The sequence below is a fragment of the Bombina bombina genome, chromosome 6 (genome assembly GCF_027579735.1).
Source record: "Bombina bombina isolate aBomBom1 chromosome 6, aBomBom1.pri, whole genome shotgun sequence".
Lineage (NCBI taxonomy): Eukaryota > Metazoa > Chordata > Amphibia > Anura > Bombinatoridae > Bombina > Bombina bombina.
In genome coordinates, this window is record NC_069504.1 from 1,086,707,143 (window position 1) to 1,086,728,150 (window position 21,008).

Here is a 21,008-nt window from a genome sequence, read left to right on the forward strand (position 1 = left end):
ACATGCCAGCAAACGTTTTATATTGCACTTTTATAAGAGTATGTATCTCTGTTAATAAGCCTGATACCAGTCACTATCACGGCATTTAAGGCTTAACTTACATTAATCCGGTATCAGCAGCATTTTTCTAGCAAATTCCATCCCTGGAAATATGTTAACTGCACATACCTTATTGCAGGAAAACCTGCACGCCATTCCCCCTCTGAAGTTACTGAATGTTTGGTAGGTTTAGACTGTCTAGCTGGTGGGGAATCTAGCACACCTGAAGTAAACTTTATCCCAAAGTTTAAAGAGTTATAGTTAGTTGTAGTAGGTGGCGCAAAACAAGTTGCTATTCCCAATGTGTCTTACTGTAAATATGTGTGATAATATGTGGGCTCAATATATGTTAATGTTTTGATGAGTCCTAATTTTATATTCTCTTTTGGAAAAAATGGATGTCGAAACTATTTAAGAAATAAATATGATCCTTTATTTGATTATGGTAAATTTTCCCAATAGTAGTGATGCTAAAAGTACAGTTAAACAAAAATTATTACATTTCCTTCAAAGTTTAAAAAATGACACCGGTGTCTCTATGTATAAAAATGTACATAATATATAAAAAATAAATTAAATTAAAATAATAACGTTGAAATCTTATAATTTATACAGTTTTGGGTTTATCACAAGTTGTAATTTCTAACAGAATGTTTGTAGATACAATTTTATAGTGGATAAAACAATAGTTGCTGTATAGTTCATATAGGATACTTTGTTTCAAGTTCAGCTATGCAATTGAGATCTTATCTTAGGCAACTATATATCAAATGTAGAGGTATGTTGGTGCGATTTTTATCACACTATAATATAAGTATACAAATTAGTACCTTGAAGTGTATCTGTTTGATATCACTTTTGTGAGATAATTGCGGTTAAATAAACGCCGCTATGCCAGTGTTTTGATTAAGTTTCAAGATCAAGCTGGTGGCAGTTCTATATGAGCTGCTGGCAGTTAAATAAATGCCGCTTTGGTTTCCTCTTATTAGGTGGGCTTATCTGTTTGCTGCAAGAAAATTCACTTTTATATAAGTGTTTGGGTAGTTGTCGTGGCCGCTCAGTTACCTTATCCTTTGTCGGTCAGTGACAAAGATCTTGAAAAAGGCTGTCCAGCCAAAACATGTTGATACCAGAGCACACCTGCACAGGATTTGAGAAGACAAAGTGAATACCAGCTATACCCAGTTGAAATATTCAAGTTCCCACTGAGCAGGCATATATTTTAACCGCAAAGATCACATTGATAACTAGAAATCCTTTTTCTACTTATCCTACAAACTTTCTACTTATCCCAACAACCACATTTCAGCACCCAGATCGGTCACTGACCGACATCTAAGAAACCTGGGAACAACAGACCGGAAAGACACACAAAAATTCCACATCAGGAGGTTATCCAACAACCATACCATCGTGATCAGTCACTGACCGACAGACAAGCCACAGAATAGAAAAACCGGAGATACTTAAAAAACATCAGCAAACGGTTAGCACTTAACCGCAACGAAGATCCCACCAAGAAACCCTTAAGAGCGCGATCGGTCACTGACCGACAAAGGATAAGGTAACTGAGCGGCCACGACAACTACCCAAACACTTATATAAAAGTGAATTTTCTCGCAGCAAACAGATAAGCCCACCTAATAAGAGGAAACCAAAGCGGCATTTATTTAACCGCCAGCAGCTCATATAGAACTGCCACCAGCTTGATCTTGAAACTTAATCAAAACACTGGCATAGCGGCGTTTATTTAACCGCAATTATCTCACAAAAGTGATATCAAACAGATACACTTCAAGGTACTAATTTGTATACTTATATTATAGTGTGATAAAAATCGCACCAACATACCTCTACATTTGATATATAGTTGCCTAAGATAAGATCTCAATTGCATAGCTGAACTTGAAACAAAGTATCCTATATGAACTATACAGCAACTATTGTTTTATCCACTATAAAATTGTATCTACAAACATTCTGTTAGAAATTACAACTTGTGATAAACCCAAAACTGTATAAATTATAAGATTTCAACGTTATTATTTAATTTAATTTATTTTTTATATATTATGTACATTTTTATACATAGAGATACCGGTGTCATTTTTTAAACTTTGAAGGAATTGTAATAATTTTTGTTTAACTGTACTTTTAGCATCACTACTATTGGGTAAATTTACCATAATCAAATAAAGGATCATATTTATTTCTTAACCCCCTTAAGGACCAGCGACGTACCCTGTATGTCACTGGCCTTTTTTTGGGACTTGATTGTTTTATAGCGCGGTCTTGCCACCAGCATTGAGACTGCTCTATTCCACAAAGCCTGCTGGAGGGAGGGCATTAATATAGTGTTCTTGCTAAATTTTGATATTATGTCCTGAAAAAACCCTTAACGACCAGTGACATACAGGGTATATTGTGGTCATTAAGGGGTTTAAATAGTTTCGACATCCATTTTTTCCAAAAGAGAATATAAAATTAGGACTCATCAAAACATTAACATATATTGAGCCCACATATTATCACACATATTTACAGTAAGACACATTGGGAATAGCAACTTGTTTTGCGCCACCTACTACAACTAACTACCCCTCTGAAGTTACCTCACTCCTCAGAATATGTGAGAACGGCAGTGGATCTTAGTTACTTCTGCTAAGATCATAGAAATCACAGGCAGATTCATCTTCTAATGCTGTCTGAGATGAAACAGTACACTCCGGTACCATTTAAAAATAACAAACTTTTGATTGAAGTTAAAAAACTAACTATAATACACCACTCTCCTCTTACTACGTCCATCTTTGTTGAGAGTTGCAAGAGAATGACTAAATATGGAAGTGAGGGGAGGAGCTATATAGCAGCTCTGCTGTGGGTGACCCTCTTGCAACTTCCTGTTGGGAAGGAGAATATCCCACAAGTAATGGATGATCCGTGGACTGGATACACTTAACAAGAGAAATAACCTAATTTATATAACCAAGTACCCTAACCTAACACCCCCTAACCTAACAACCCCTAACCTATCTCCCCATTAAATAAACCCAAATTACCTAAACTAATAAATTCTAAAGTTACAAAAAAAAAAAAAGTTTACAAAAAATAAAAAAAGCTAACATTACAGAAAATAAAAAGATCAAATTACCAAATTTAACAAAATTAAACCTAATCACTATAAAAATAAAAAGGACCCCCCCACTCTAACAATAAACTACCAGTAGCCCTTAAACCTAACACTAAAAAAAACTAAACTACCCATTGCCCTGAAAAGGGCATTTGTTTCGGCATTGCCTTTAAAAGGGCATTTAGCTCTTTTACTGCCCATCCCTAATCTAAATAAAACAAACCCCCCCAAAAAAACCTTAAAAAATCCTAAGTCTAACCCCCAGGTTGGTACTCGCGGTTCTTGCAGTCCGGGGGAGAAGGTCCTGTTCCAGGCGATGAAGTCTTCTTCCAAGCTCAACCTCCTCTTCCAGGAACATCCTGCGCGGAGCGGAGCTGAAGACCGGCGACCACAGAGCCATGGAGCGTGGAGGATCCTCTTCATACGATCTCCGCCGTACACTGAATAGTGAATTCAAGGTACGCAATTAAAGATGGCATCCCATGAATTTCTTTTGGCTGATTTGATTCTTCCAATTCAAATCAGCTAATAGAATGAAAGCTACTCAAATCCTATTGGCTGTTTAAATTAGCCAATAGGATGAGAGCACCGCTCCGCGCAGGATGTTCCTGGAAGAAGAAGAGGTTGTGCTTGGAAGAAGACTTCATCGCCTGGAACAGGACCTTCTCCACTGGACTGCAGGAACTGGGAGTACCAACCTGGGGGTTAGACTTAGGATTTTTTAAGGTTTTTTTTTTTGGGGGGGGGGGGGGTTGTTGTTTTATTTAGATTAGGGATGGGCAGTAAAAGAGCTATATGCCCTTTTAAGGGTAATGCCCAAACACATGTCCTTTTCAGGGCAATGGGTAGTTTAGGTTTTTAAGTGTTAGGTTCTTTTATTTTGGGGGGTGGGGGGGGTTTAATGTTAGGTGGGACTTTGTATATTTTTTGTAAAAGAGCTGGTTATCTTGGGGCAATGCCCTGCAAAAAGCCCTTTTAAGGGCTACTGGTAGTTTATTCTTAGAGTAGGGGGTGTTTTTATTTTCATAGAGATTAGGTTTAATTTTGTTAAATTTTGTAATTTTATTTTTTATTTTCTGTAAAGTTAGCTTTTTTTTATTTTTTTGTAACTTTAGAATGTATTTTAGGTAATATGGGTTTATTTAATGAGGTGTTAGGGGGTGTTAGGTTAGTGTACTGTACTTAGTTATTTAAATAGTTATTTGCGTTGTGGGTTTTGGCGGTTTAAAGGTTTAATAAGTTAATTAGGTTTATTGCGATGTGGGAGTTTTGTGGTTTAGGGGTTAATAGGGTAAATAGTTTTATTGCAATATAGGGGTTTTGCGGTTTGGGGGTTAATAGGGTAAATAGGTTTATTGCAATGTAGGGGTTTTGCGGTTAAGGAGTTAATACTTTGTGTAGGTTTTTGTTGTTGTTATATTTCGTGTGGGCGGTGTTTTGTTTTTTAATACTTGATGCGGGCGGTTAGTTTTTAAAAAAAAATACTTTAAGGTGGGCGATTAGTTATTGCTTTTGTAATGCTCCGTTTGCCTTCACTGAATCCACCGGGATGCAGCGTAATCGGTGGATTCTTTCACCACCCTGCCATTTTCGGACGGAATTCACCGGAATGCAGCTTCGCTGCATCCAGGTGAATTCTTTTGTCCTCACGCTGCCAACATTCCATTGAGGATGCATGCGCAACTGCCGACGGACATTACAAACGCAATTATAGTATAGATTGTGCACAGTCTTTCTGAGGCTCCAGCTCCTACTGAGTATGTGCGAGAGTTCACAGTGTATGAGCGTGTGATTGGCTGATCAGTGGGTAGAGACATGGAAGATAACTGAAATTTGTCAGAAAAAAAACCTACTGCCTAAATTCAAATTCAGTGTTATTGCATTTTATTTGTATTATACATTTAATGAATGAGAGTCTACTGCTGTATGTAATGATCAAAAATTGTGCAGTATGTACATGATTATTGCAAATAATTGAGAAATTGAGAAAGCCTTTACTACATTTGGTCCGTGCCAAAAAAACCCGGACCCTTCTACTTAGCCTGCCTGTCTGCACTGTGTTTTTTTAATGTCACAAAATCACAACACACTCCATAGCGCTGTTAATGTTGCTGTAGCTCCTGCACTGGTTAAGGCAGCTGTCTGTTTTTTCCAGTGCGGGGGTTTTGTTGCAGCAAAGTGAACGACACTATTGGGAAGATTGTGATTTGTCAACAAAAATATGACGCGGTTGTTAACAAAAAAAAGCTTTAAAAAAAATAATAATTTAAAAATGTACTATTCTTTTACAGAGACGTTATTTTCATATTTACATTGTACTAATGTCGTCAATTTTGAGCGGGGCCTGTAACATAACAATATATTATAAGGTTCATTTTGCTCTATTTGTTTATTTGCTACATTTAGTTCAGGAATGCTACCCTGTTGTAAACCAAGAGCTAGCGTACTGGATGAATGGATATGAGAGATACCAAAGTGCATATTGCTACAAATGTATCTGCAGATGTTTAAATCTTACGTTAAAGGGACATTAAACCCCAAGTTTTTTCTTTCATGATTCAGATAGCGAATACAATTTTAAACAACATTCCAATTTACGTCTATTATCTAATTTGCTTTATTCTTTAGATATCCTTTGTTTAAGAAATAGCAATGCACATAGATGAGCAAATCACACGAGGCATCTATGTGTACCCACTAATCAGCAGCTACTGAGCATATCAAGATATGCTTTTCAGCAAATGATATCAAGAGAATGAAGCAAATTAGTAAATATGCTCTTTCTAAATCATGAAAGAAAGAAAAATGGGTTTCATGTCCCTTTAATTCCTTTAAAAATAGCAAAACTCCACAAAATTATAAAGTGCCACAGAAGAATTCCATTGTATTGTATAACTGTGGCAGCACACTGGTCCCCTGTATAACGTATAGCATTATTACAAATAAATCATGAAACACTGGTCTGTTCTGCTTCCTGATTAAATGAACGATGGAAATGAAAGTATTTACCGTTTCTTTATATTCTATCGGTTTCATTATAGTTAAACAAAGCAATTTCACAACTATACTTTTCTACCTTAGGTTCCTTTATCTTAAAACAGAATTCAACTGATTTCAATAAAGTTTATGAAGTCTTGTAATTTGTTTCTGTGCCAAAATAAGCTTAATATTACCTCTGCCTCTTCTTTATAAGCAGCAACTATTACCCCGGTTAAAGGGACAGTGTACTGTGCTGTGCATTTCTCTCAACTTTCATGAATCCCCAATGATCTATTTTACCTAAAATGTTTACAAATAGTTATTTTACTTTGTCAATTTAAATAACTGTGTTACCTGTTCAAACCACCACCTATACTGAAAATATGAATACTGCAGTATTCCATGTAGAAAGGCTATGTAAACAAGATGCAGCAGCAGCCCAATGGAAATGGGAAAAAGAGGTATTGAATAATTTATTTCAGTTTTCTCTCTCCTTTGTGCATAAAGAGATTGATAAGGAGGCATTTGTGTAAATGATAAGATAATGATGTTGACTTTTTCTTCAAGCTCATTCCCTTCAAATTGGTTGTGGTTTTCACAAACTTAAAAGGACAAGTTTTCCATACATTTAATATTCTGCAGTTGATAAAACAAGTCACTGAAAAGCACTTTAAGGGGAAAACAATTTTGCAGTACAGTGTCCCTTTAAATGTAACAGAGAGGTATCAAGGATTATACAAGTAGGAATTTCAAATAAATCTCACAGATTTAGTAACAACATTATTTATCTACTCTACAACAATTAGAATTAGTATGTGGACATGTTAGAGAGGCGTTGTCTTGAGTACTGCGGCTAATTTACATTGTAACTCAGTTAAGAAGGGTAATAACGATTAATAAGGGACTGCACCCTCACCTTTATCTGTAGAACATCTAGTTTTATAGTCTCTCCTTTCAGGATGGAAAGTGTAGCTTCAGATATGTGCCTGAAAAGAAGGGGGAAAAGAACATAAAAATGGTAGAATAAAATGGGAAACGTGCGAAGAGGAAACAAAACACACTGCAGTATATCACAACATGGTCATGATTATGCTGCATTCTGGGTAACCGAATACAAGGGAAACGTGCTACATTTATTATTTTAGCTGTGTTCTTTTTACATGGCCCACAGCTTTATGTCATTTAGAAGACTTCTTTAAAAATATATTGCTAATAAACCTACTTATATACAGCCTTTGTTTTTAGCTACTGGGTCTCAGCAGTGTATGATTGGTTTAAAGCTACTGCACTGTACGCTAGATCGGGCACACCAACAAGACACACAAACTGATTATAGAAGATAGATCGGCTGCATTATGAATACATTAAACCCAACCTCACAGCACAGTATCCAGAGTCCAACCTCATAATCAGAGAGCCAATGGCAGCTATTTGTGGGTGTTGTTTGCACTACACTTCCAGTTCCGATTATGTTTTATAAGTCATCTAAAACAATGCTAAAATAATTGTTAAATTCGAAGAGGCGAATTCCAATAAGGTGGTACACTCCATATCCCATGCACAGCTCGCAGTGCACAACGTTTGGAAAGGGTCTGAATTTATCAGGAGAGGTCCCTTAAAATGGCCTGTTTAATTTTGCTGTAATTAGTGTGTGCGAGACTGCATGATAGAGAGTGCAAGTGTGTGTTTGCATGAGAGAGAGTGTGTTTAAATGAGTGTGTGTGACATTTTGTGTATATGGCTGCCAGGTGAAATAATGCTACTTTGCAAAGTCTAGAAAATACTGGATTAGCAAGAAATCAGAAGGGACCATTCCCAATACCTCTGCATGCTCACTACACCGCAACCAACAAGTCTACATGGTGCACTACACGCAGTGACAGAAAGGACTATCACAGGCTACGTAACCTTCGGCCATTACACAATATAAAGAAAAAAGCAATTTCTTGGTAATACTGACAATATTTTCCCCCAAAGGCTTCTGTAATCATCTCAATTACTTTTCCTAACTGTAAAATACAGCTGCCATCTTACACCTCAATTTATTTTAATGACAATGGCACAATAAAATTTCCATTAAAAATTACTGCAAGTACACATAGAAGGATGAGCACCAGTAATATTTCTCTTCTGGCTCATCAGCGGCTTTAAAACTGGGGCGGCAGAATGTCAATTAGTCCTAGAAGAAAAGGTTATTATCAGTGAAATGTGTGATGTTTGTTTTGACTGCATAGCTAGACGGAATCTCATGTCTGTATAGGTCAGACAGGGAGAGAAAGCCAGAAGCCAATTAAAACTTTACAAGTGCGTTGTAATTTGACAAATATTTAAAGGGTATGTCATTCCACTTGGTATCCACAGTCTTAGGGTATATACAACAGACAATCAAACCAACATTTGCAGGCAATAAAATGCAGTTATTTCAACTGTCACTTCTGCTGTGACAAAGCAATAACATTTATTTTACCATTACTAAACTAAACATTGCTGATACTCTAATTCCATTCAGCATTGCTTAATTCAGTAAACTTCAAATGATTTTACAGATGTCTTTTTTTTTTAAATTTGCATAAAAAAATCCACTGAAATAGGTACTAGGCTAGGCCTCTAAACACAGCTTTGTTTTTATAAAGAGAATGAGGCTGCACCCAGAGGCGTAACTAGAAACCACAGGGCCCAGGTGCAAGAATCTAAAAAGGTTCCCCCTCCACCCACCCAAAAAAAGGTGAATTTGATACATATCTTTTTTTTTTTTTTTTAACATTTAACAGAGAAGAAAAATGTGAATCAGCCCACAGTCTGACCCCCCTATTACTGTTTATAGTGACACTGTTTAACCCACCAGTACTGTATATAGTTAGTTAGTGACCCATTCTGTAATCTGCCGGTGAGATGGCTGGCCTGACCCTACCCACCCCAGTACTTTATAAAGTGACCACAGTAGTCTGACATGGTCCAGCCCCCCATACTGTATATAGTGGTACTGTATAGTGACACTGTTTACCTCCCGCCCGCCCCCCCATGCTGTAGTAACGAGGTCTGTATTTCGCTGGTTCCACAAATATACACACATACATGCATAAATACACACACAGTCACATACATACATACACACACACACACACACACATACATGCATAAATACACACACAGTCACATACATACATACACACACACACAGTCACATACATACATGCATAAATACACACACAGTCACATACATACATACACAAACATACACACATACATGCATAAATACACACACAGTCACATACATACATACATACACAAACATACATGCATAAATACACACAGTCACATACATACATACACACAACATACACATACATGCATAAATACACACACAGTCACATACATACACACACACAACATACATGCATAAATACACACACAGTCACATACATACATACACAAACATACACACATACATGCATACACACACAGTCACATACATACATACACAAACATACACACACAGTCACATACATACATGCATAAATACACACACAGTCACATACATACATACACACACACACACACACACACACACACATACATGCATAAATACACACACAGTCACATACATACATACACAAACATACACACATACATGCATAAATACACACACAGTCACATACATACATACACAAACATACACACAGTCACATACATACATGCATAAATACACACACAGTCACATACATACATACACAAACATACACACATACATGCATAAATACACACACAGTCACATACATACATACACACATAAACACCAATGGGTAAAACAGAAACACTAACCCCTGTAGTCAGAGACAGAGACACTAGTGAAGCATCACATCACACTCACATGATATCAGTGCAGGCAGTGGCAGGTCAACATTTTTTTTTATGCTGCCTCCCCCCTCGGGGCCCCGGTTGCAGTTGCAACCTCTGCACCCCCTGTAGTTCCACCCCTGGCTGCAGCTCTGTCACAAGTGTGCTGCTGTGTCTACTAATACATGTAGTGTCAAAAAGTTTAGCAACCCTGTTACCGTTAGCAGATCACAAAGTACAGCTATGTTTATTAAAGACACAACGCAGCCATAAGCAAAAGTGGAACTTATAACAGAAAGTTCCAATTTAGAGGAATTCCGGTCAATATTTAAATGCACATAGATTCATTACATCGTTGAATAGGAACAAATGAACACTATATATGTACAGTATTAGCAAAAATGCTTCTAGTAAACGTTTTAGTGTTAGCATTTTTCTCTGCACTTGCATGTGAAACATTTTAAATACTGCAGCTGCTCAGAGCACCAGTGGGGCTTGTATTATGTCAGCAATTAACAAATTGAGTCATTACCAGTTGGTGCAAGCACCTTAGGCTCTCTGAGCAAGTGCTGTGTTTAAAAAGCTGGTGCACGGTGCATACGTAAATACACTTTTGAAACAGCTATAGCTTTTATTAGAAGCATTTTTGCTAATACATGTATATTACAAAAATGCTTCTACACAAAACTGAAATGAATCCATGTGGATTCCAATTTTGGCTGGAATGTCCCATTAAAGAATCATCTATAAAGTTACATTGTACAAATTCCATAGCACAACAATTCAACATGATTTGAAATTAGAAGTCAAAGGGACATGAAACCCACATTTTTTCTTTCATGATTCAAAAAGAGCATGCAATTTTTAAAACAACTTTACAATTTAGTTCTATTGTTTAATGTGCTTCCTTCTCGTTATACTTTTCTGAAAGGTTTCTCTAGGAAAGCTCAGGAGCAGCAAATAACCTAGGTTCTAGGTGCTGATTGGTAGCTTCATATATATACCAGTTAGAAACCAGTAATGCATTGCTGTGCTTTCAACAAATGATACCAAGAGAATGAAGCAAATTTGATAATAGAAGTAAATTGGAAAGTTGTTTAAAACTGTATGTTCTATCTAAATCATGAAAGAAAATGTTTGTATTTAATGTCCCTTTAATATTTTTACTTTAATTAAAAAGTATCAACAATGTTTGTACTTATTAAGGCAACTTAAAAAACGTGATCTGTCTCAAAAACTTGTTTTATTCAGCCATTATCAAATCAGTTTCATCATCCTCTATTTTACCATGGTATAGCTCTGCTACATTATCGTTAAAGGAGAAAATACATCGAACTGTGAGATCTTTTTTACCCCCTTATTCTAAGTGTGTTTTTCAATCTATCAAATAAACTTACCACTATTTTTTTATTGGAGCTCGCTGGATTTGTTTCTAGTTTCCTATAAAAATTATTGGGTGTCAACTTATTTCTCTTAAGGACATTATATATTTTTAACCCCGTGGCGACCGAGGACGTGTCAGGCTTGTCCTACAAAGGGTGTCAGATAAGGACCAAGGACGCGCCTGACCCGTCCTCGGGTAACCTGAACGCTGGAAGTGATTGAGATCGCTTCCAGCCACTCAAACAGTATTGCGGCGATGCCTCGATGTTGAGGTATCCTGCAATACTGTTCCTGACTGCCAGGCTCTGTTTTGATCACTCATATATATATATATATTTTTTTTAATAAAATAGCCATATAGCCCCCCCTCCCCATGTGGCTTCAAAGATGGAGATTGCCAGTGCATTATGGGGCTTCAGGGGATGTCCCTACCCTGCCTCATCATAGGGGCAGGCTAGGGACATCCAATCTGAGCCTCCCACACACACAAAAAATCATAATAAAATGTTCCATTTGTCTGATCATGTCAATATTAGTAAATATTGACTCTGACCAGCGTGGCTCTCCCTCCCTCTCCTCACTTACGTTTTTGTGAGAGAGAAAGAGAGATCTGTGTTTAGGAGAGAGAGAGAGAGAGAGAGAGAGAGAGAGATATTTGTTAAAAATTGTGAAACCCAAAGGTTCTTTTCAGAGCCATTAACCCCTAGCTTGCCAGTCAATATTATAAAAAAAAAAAATTGGGAACCAAAGGCTCTTTTCAGAGCTATTTAGTCAATTTAAATTTAATTTTTGTGCTGATTTTTTTCTCTCTGCGACAGATAAAAAATAAATCATGTCACAGAGAACAAATAGTGCTGAGGAGGCGTATGCCATCCTTGTCGGACTCGGACCCCAATTTTGACCCTGCCATAAGCTTAGATACATAATTACAGTCTCAACTAATAGTAATGTATCTGTGGCTGCAAGCCCCCCTGCCAGAAGGAGACGTGTTGCTCCAGCTGCCATTGCTGCTGAAGAGTGGGTAATGCCTCATCACCAGAGGCCAGATATCCTGCCCTTCACTGCAAATACTGGCATCAATGTGGATGTGGCAGGATTTAGCCCCCAACAGTTTATGGAGGTGATTCTGGGCGATGATGTATTGGGGAACATTGTCGCCCAAACTAATTTATATGCCCATCAAAGCCTGACACTTTTTTGGCAAAGCCGCAATGGGCATTGACTATGATGATGGGCATCATAAAGAAACCCTCCATCCGCTCCTACTGGAGCAGTAGCCCCATTTGCTCTACCCCCATTTTCTGGAAGGAATGTATGCATGATGAATCCCTGATGAAGTACAAGGGAAGGCTGGGATTAAAGCAGTATATTCCTTCCACGCGCTCCAGGTATGGAGTAAAGGTGTATACGCTCTGTGAGAGCGAGATTGGGTATACTCAACCATCCAGACAGAGAGGACTGTGGAGGTCTCTGCACGTGGCAAAGCTGAGAGCACAATGAAGCCAGTGTGCATCAAAGTTTATAACCGGCATATGGGTTGGGTTGATCTAGCAGATCAGCTGCTGCAGCCCTACCTACTTATGCGGAAGATAACGGCCTAGTACAAAAAGATTGCAATTTATTTAATGCAGATTGCAACCCAGATTGTTGTTAAAAAAAGCAAACCCTGAAACTTTTTTACAGTTTCAGCTCCAGATCATTTCAGGGATTTTGTACCAAGATGCACCTGCTCCCCGGGCGGTGATGGGAGAGAGCAGAGTTGGGGCTACCCATTTTATTTTTAAAATCCCCCCTACTGCCGCAAAGCAGATTCCTCATAAAAAATGCGGAGTCTGCAGATCAAAATAGAGAATTAGATGCCCCTTATACAGAAGAGGAGCTTTTGGATGCTATCTCTTCACTTCCTTCTGGGAAGGCACGGGGGCCAGATGGGTTCGGAAACTCCTATTACTCCCAATTCAAGGAAATATTAGTCCCCTACCTACTTAGATACTTTCAGAGTATAGATGATAACAGGTCTTTCCCCCCGTCGGCACTCCAGGCACATATCTCGGTTCTACTTAAACCCAACAAACCACCAGATCAAGTTTCTAATTATCGCCCGATTTCCCTTATCAACACTGATATAAAAATCTTCGCTAAAATAATGACAATCCATATTTACAGATTTCTTCCTAGCTTAATTCATAGAGACCAAGTTGGATTCGTCCCGGGTCGGGAAGCGAGGGACAACACTGTCCGCAATATTCATTTAATTTGGCACGTCAATGATGTTAATACCCCGACTGTATTTATTTCAACAGATGCCGAAAAGGCATTTGACCGTGTTAACTGGTCCTTCTTGAGAGCCTCCCTGAAGGCCTTCGGCTTTGGCACTACCACTTTAAATCGCATCCCCCAGCGCTCATTATTAATGGCACCTTATCTCCGTCGATAGAAATTAGGAACGGCACTCGTCAGGGCTGCCCTCTCTGGCCCCTACTTTTTGTATGCCTTGTCGAGACCTTAGATTCTAAAATTAGGAACAATTTAGAAATAACAGGGATTTCTTTGTGACGGGATGGATATAAGCTCTCTTTATTTGCGGACAATATCCTTTTTACACTGACGAACCCGGAAAAATCCTTGCCCCAACTCCTGACTGAACTTTCCACCTTTAATAATCTCTTGAACTTCTTGGTTAACCAGGACAAATCTGAAATTTTGGGCTTCAACCTTCTGGAGCACACGGTCAGTTCCCTTAAAAATAGATGCCCATTTAGGTGGTGTTGTGGGGCAATGAAATACCTTGGCATCCATCTGCCCGACTCTTTTAATAAGATATTCCAAACGAATTACCTCCCAATTAAAGCTGCAATCATACGTGACCTATCCTCTTGGGGATCTAAGAAACTTTCCTGGCTTGGGCGCATAAATACTTTAAAAATGAACATTTTTCCAAGACTCCTTTATATTATGGAAGCACTTCTGATCCCTCTGCCCCCTAGGTACATCCCTCAGATTCAGAGCATATTTGGCTCCTTTGTATGGCAAAGGAAGCCGCCCAGAATAAATAAAGCCAGACCCAGAGGTGGGTCTGACTGGAGGAGAACATAGGATCGGAGGTCCCACTTGCAAGCCTATGTTGGAGACCTGACTTTCTCGAAAGGTCTAAGATGATTTCCAATCCAATTACGAGGGAGTCTGTTTCCAAGTGGGAGAGAGCTTTTAAGCGTTACCCCTGCCTGTCGTCTAGACCGGGCCCACTGACCTCTCTAATTCATAACCCGGACTTCTCGATAGCCTCCTTTAGTATCCACCATTCGCTGGATAGAACCAATAGAGATATTCCTATCCATCACATAACTACTAACGATTCCATAAGCACACAAGACCAACTGATTGATAAAGGGTATGAATGGGCTAGGAACTGGTTCTCCTACAGGAGATTACATAATTATATCACCACTCATGAACATAGATGCAACTTAACCCGTTCCCCCACCAATATAGAGAAACTTTATTTATCTAGTTCCCCGGTGAGACATTCCCTCTCTATTATATACAAAATCTTGAAACAGCCCCTCCCAGGCAATCTTCCATATGCCATGGAAATGTGGAAAAGAGAGCTGGGAATAATCATCCTCCCACAAACGGCAATAAATATGTTTTGTAACACCAAAAAGTCCTCTACCTCAGCTTAGACTACAAGATATTACATTGTTGGTACCTAACCCCCAGAAAATTGCACCGCCTATTCCCCAAAACTAGTAATAGATGCTGGAGGTGCGGCCATGTAGGGAGCAGTATGGGACATATGTGGTGGTGGTGTTCACAAATTAATCATTATTGGTACGAGGTCATTAATGAGGTTGAACACATTTTGCAGGCAACTATCCCCCCAGATCCCCAGATTTGGTTATGAAATAAATCTGTACAATTGCCCACTATACACCTACAACCCTTACTCCGGATTTTTATTAAAGTCCTCATTGCAAGGACATGGAAATCTAAAGACATCCCCCATCCATGAATATGTGGAGAAGCAAAGTGGCAAAGCTGCTGGAGCTGGAGGAATACACTGCTTATAAAAATGGTAATATAGAAAGCTTTCTCATGCTACAAGCATTGTGGGATGAATACATTAAAAACCTTTGAGCTTTTCAAACAATATCAAGCATTAACTAGAGACCCCTTTGAGAAATAACATAAAATCAAATACTAAATTAAAGATAACACTGGCAGAGAACTATTGCACTGTAGCTTTAATATTCATGCATAATATCAAGGTTTATATTAAGAGACATGACATTTATTGCAAACCAAGGTGCTTTTGTAGTGATATTCTGTTCACGTTTTATTTGTCTGTACCAATGTTTTATATGTTTTATATCTTCTTTTCTTTTCCTCTTGAAATTCTATGATGATATATTTGCCAAAGATTGTTGTAAAGTATGGACAGATTCCTTTCAATAAAAAAGATTTAACAAAAAAATAAAAATAAAAAAATTACGGAGTTTGTACCAAGAGGGGGCAGAGAAAGGACACCACCTTTTACTGTCCTGATTGCCCTGGACAGCCTGGACTCTGCATTGGGGACTGCTTTAAGCAGTATCACACACTGGTAAAAAAAATATTTTCTTTTACATTTGCCGTTGTGTTTTTTTTGGGGGGTTCGATTATGTTTACTGTTAATGTTTTTTTTACTTTTACTATGCCAGATTTTAAATTTCACTGTTCTATTTTTTATAAGTTCTAAAATTGGTGCTGTATTTTACCAAAACCCCTGTAAAACCTATGCATGGGGGGTATCGGTGTACTCAGGGCGTCTTGCCGAAAACAACCTGGTGTGTTTTCTTCTAATAACTTACAACAGGCTCTCCTAAATCATAGTCAAAAAGCAATGTGTGTGTAAAAATGAGAATTGAAATATTACCACCATACACTTTCTCCAATTTTTTGGCTAAAACGGTTGCATCAAAAGCATCAAAACACTCCATATACATTCATGACAAATAAATTGGGGTATGTAAAAAGGCCCCCAAAAAGAAGATAGGCAAAGAAGATATGTTAAATCACAAAAAGATATGTTAAATCAAAAAAATCCCAAACATGTCAGAAGTTTGGCATTGCACCCCCCAAACAAGCCAACAAAACTATCCATAGGTAGTATCACTGTACTCAGATGTTGCTGAACACATATTGTGGTCTTCTTTAGCAGGAATACATAACAGGACTGGAGAATCCATGCCTAAAGTATAATGTGTGAAAAAATAACACAAAAAAATGACTACCCAAAAGTTTGACAAAGACTGGTGGTTGAATTAGTGCATGGAAAGTGTTAAAATACCAGCATTTCAAATACCTTAGGGTGTCTACTTTTCAAAAATATATGGTTTGATGGGGGTAAATTACATTGGCCGGCTTCAGTAAATGACCCAGATAGGACATGGGTGCATGATGACAGATGTGAAAATTCCAAATTGGAAAATTGGAATGTGCCCCCTAAAAAACAGAATTTATGCTTACCTGATAAATTACTTTCTCCAACGGTGTGTCCGGTCCACGGCGTCATCCTTACTTGTGGGATATTCTCTTCCCCAACAGGAAATGGCAAAGAGCCCAGCAAAGCTGGTCACATGATCCCTCCTAGGCTCCGCCTACCCCAGTCATTCGACCGACGTAAAGGAGGAATATGCATAGGAGAAATCATATGATACCGTGGTGACTGTAGTTAGAGAAAATAATTCATCAGACCTGATTAAAAAAACCAGGGCGGGCCGTGGACCGGACACACCGTTGGAGAAAGTAATTTATCAGGTAAGCATAAATTCTGTTTTCTCCAACATAGGTGTGTCCGGTCCACGGCGTCATCCTTACTTGTGGGAACCAATACCAAAGCTTTAGGACACGGATGATGGGAGGGAGCAAATCAGGTCACCTAGATGGAAGGCACCACGGCTTGCAAAACCTTTCTCCCAAAAATAGCCTCAGAAGAAGCAAAAGTATCAAATTTGTAAAATTTGGTAAAAGTGTGCAGTGAAGACCAAGTCGCTGCCTTACATATCTGATCAACAGAAGCCTCGTTCTTGAAGGCCCATGTGGAAACCACAGCCCTAGTGGAGTGAGCTGTGATTCTCTCAGGAGGCTGCCGTCCGGCAGTCTCATAAGCCAATCGGATGATGCTTTTAAGCCAAAAAGAGAGAGAGGTAGAAGTTGCTTTTTGACCTCTCCTTTTACCAGAATAAACAACAAACAAAGAAGATGTTTGTCTGAAATCCTTTGTAGCCTCTAAATAGAATTTTAGAGCACGAACTACATCCAAATTGTGTAACAAACGTTCCTTCTTTGAAACTGGATTCGGACACAAAGAAGGCACAACTATCTCCTGGTTAATGTTTTTGTTAGAAACAACTTTCGGAAGAAAACCAGGTTTAGTACGCAAAACTACCTTATCTGCATGGAACACCAGATAAGGAGGAGAACACTGCAGAGCAGATAACTCTGAAACTCTTCTAGCAGAAGAAATTGCAACCAAAAACAAAACTTTCCAAGATAGTAACTTAATATCTACGGAATGTAAGGGTTCAAACGGAACCCCTTGAAGAACTGAAAGAACTAAATTGAGACTCCAAGGAGGAGTCAAAGGTTTGTAAACAGGCTTGATTCTAACCAGAGCCTGAACAAAAGCTTGAACATCTGGCACAGCCGCCAGTTTTTTGTGAAGTAAAACAGATAAAGCAGAAATCTGTCCCTTCAAAGAACTTGCAGATAATCCTTTCTCCAAACCCTCCTGTAGAAAGGATAGAATCTTAGGAATTTTTATTTTGTTCCATGGGAATCCTTTAGATTCACACCAACAAATATATTTTTTCCATATTTTATGGTAAATTTTCCTAGTTACAGGCTTTCTAGCCTGAACAAGAGTATCAATGACAGAATCTGAAAACCCACGCTTTGATAAAATCAAGCGTTCAATCTCCAAGCAGTCAGTTGGAGTGAAGCCAGATTTGGATGTTCGAATGGACCTTGAACAAGAAGGTCCTGTCTCAAAGGTAGCTTCCATGGTGGAGCCGATGACATATTCACCAGGTCTGCATACCAAGTTCTGCGTGGCCACGCAGGAGCTATCAAGATCACCGAAGCCCTCTCCTGATTGATCCTGGCTACCAGCCTGGGAATGAGAGGGAACGGTGGGAATACATAAGCTAGGTTGAAGGTCCAAGGCGCTATCAGTGCATCTACTAGAGTCGCCCTGCGATCCCTGGATCTGGACCCGTAGCAAGGAACCTTGAAGTTCTGACGAGACGCCATCAGGTCCATGTCTGGAATGCCCCATAATTGAGTTATTTGGGCAAAGATTTCCGGATGGAGTTCCCACTCCCCCGGATGGAAAGTCTGACGACTTCCCAATTTTCCACTCCTGGGATGTGGATTGCAGACAAGTGGCAGGAGTGATACTCCGCCCATTGAATTATTTTGGTCACTTCCTCCATCGCCAGGGAACTCCTTGTTCCCCCCTGATGGTTGATATATGCAACAGTCGTCATGTTGTCTGATTGAAACCTTATGAATTTGGCCTTTGCTAGTTGAGGCCAAGCTTTGAGAGCATTGAATATCGCTCGCAGTTCCAGAATGTTTATCGGGAGAAGAGATTCTTCCCGAGACCAAAGACCCTGAGCTTTCAGGGGTTTCCAGACCGCGCCCCAGCCCAACAGACTGGCGTCGGTCGTGACAATGACCCACTCTGGTCTGCGGAAGCTCATTCCCTGTGACAGGTTGTCCAGGTTCAGCCACCAACGGAGTGAATCTCTGGTTCTTTGATCTACTTGGATCGTCGGAGACAAGTCTGTATAATCCCCATTCCACTGTCTGAGCATGCACAGTTGTAATGGTCTTAGATGAATTCGTGCAAAAGGAACGATGTCCATTGCCGCAACCATCAAACCTATTACTTCCATGCACTGCGCTATGGAAGGAAGAAGAACAGAATGAAGTACTTGACAAGAGCTTAGAAGTTTTGATTTTCTGGCCTCTGTCAGAAAAATCTTCATTTCTAAGGAGTCTATTATTGTTCCCAAGAAGGGAACTCTTGTTGACGGGGACAGAGAACTTTTTTCTATGTTCACTTTCCACCCGTGAGATCTGAGAAAGGCTAGGACAATGTCCGTATGAGCCTTTGCTTTTGACAGAGACGACGCTTGAATCAGTATGTCGTCCAAGTAAGGTACTACTGCAATGCCCCTTGGTCTTAGCACCGCTAGAAGGGACCCTAGTACCTTTGTGTGCCACAAACTGGTAATGTTTGTCCAGAAAGGCGAACCTTAGGAACCGATTATGTTACTTGTGGATAGGAATATGTAGATACGCATCCTTTAAATCCACCGTGGTCATGAATTGACCTTCCTGGATGGTAGGAAGAATTGTTCGAATGGTTTCCATCTTGAACGATGGAACCCTGAGAAATTTGTTTAGAATCTTGAGATCTAAAATTGGTCTGAATGTTCCTTCTTTTTTGGGAACTATGAACAGATTGGAGTAAAACCCCATCCCTTGTTCTCCTAATGGAACAGGATGAATCACTCCCATTCTTAACAGGTCTTCTACACAATGTAAGAATGCCTGTCTTTTTATTTGGTTTGAAGACAATTGAGACCTGTGGAACCTCCCCCTTGGGGGTAGTTCCTTGAATTCCAGGAGATAACCTTGAGAAACTATTTCTAGCGCCCAAGGATCCTGAACATCTCTTGCCCAAGCCTGAGCAAAGAGAGAGAGTCTGCCCCCCACCAGATCCGGTCCTGGATCGGGGGCCAACACTTCATGCTGTTTTAGTAGCAGTGGCAGGTTTCTTGGCCTGCTTACCCTTGTTCCAGCCTTGCATCGGTCTCCAGGCTGGTTTGGTTTGAGAACTATTACCCTCTTGCTTAGAGGGTGTAGAATTTGAGGCTGGTCCGTTTCTGCGAAAGGGACGAAAATTCGGCTTATTTTTAGCCTTAAAAGACCTATCCTGAGGAAGGGCGTGGCCCTTTCCCCCAGTGATGTCTGAAATAATCTCTTTCAAGTCAGGGCCAAACAGCGTTTTACCTTTGAAAGGGATGTTAAGCAATTTGTTCTTGGAGGACACATCCGCTGACCAAGACTTTAGCCAAAGCGCTCTGCGCGCCACAATAGCAAAACCTGAATTTTTCGCCGCTAATCTAGCTAATTGCAAAGTGGCGTCTAAGATAAAAGAGTTAGCCAATTTAAGTGCTTGAACTCTGTCCATAACTTCCTCATACGAAGAGTCTTTATTGAGGGACTTTTCTAGTTCTTCGAACCAGAAACACGCTGCTGTAGTGACAGGAACAATGCATGAAATTGGTTGTAGGAGGTAACCTTGCTGAACAAACATCTTTTTAAGCAAACCCTCTAATTTTTTATCCATAGGATCTTTGAAAGCACAACTATCTTCTATAGGGATAGTAGTGCGTTTGTTTAGAGTAGAAACCGCCCCCTCGACCTTGGGGACTGTCTGCCATAAGTCCTTTCTGGGGTCGACCATAGGAAATAATTTTTTAAATATAGGGGGAGGAACAAAAGGTATGCCGGGACTTTCCCATTCCTTATGTACAATGTCCGCCACCCGCTTGGGTATAGGAAAAGCATCGGGGGGCACCGGGAC

General features: G+C 39.4%; 1 protein-coding gene across 1 annotated transcript in view; it reads right to left on the minus strand.

The window, feature by feature from the left end:
• Window positions 1–21,008, minus strand: part of AGK (acylglycerol kinase) — a 204,290-nt gene that overhangs the window by 77,607 nt on the left and 105,675 nt on the right. Inside the window, 1 exon segment of the mRNA XM_053718997.1 lies at window positions 7,065–7,134. Coding sequence (XP_053574972.1) covers window positions 7,065–7,134 — 70 coding nt within the window.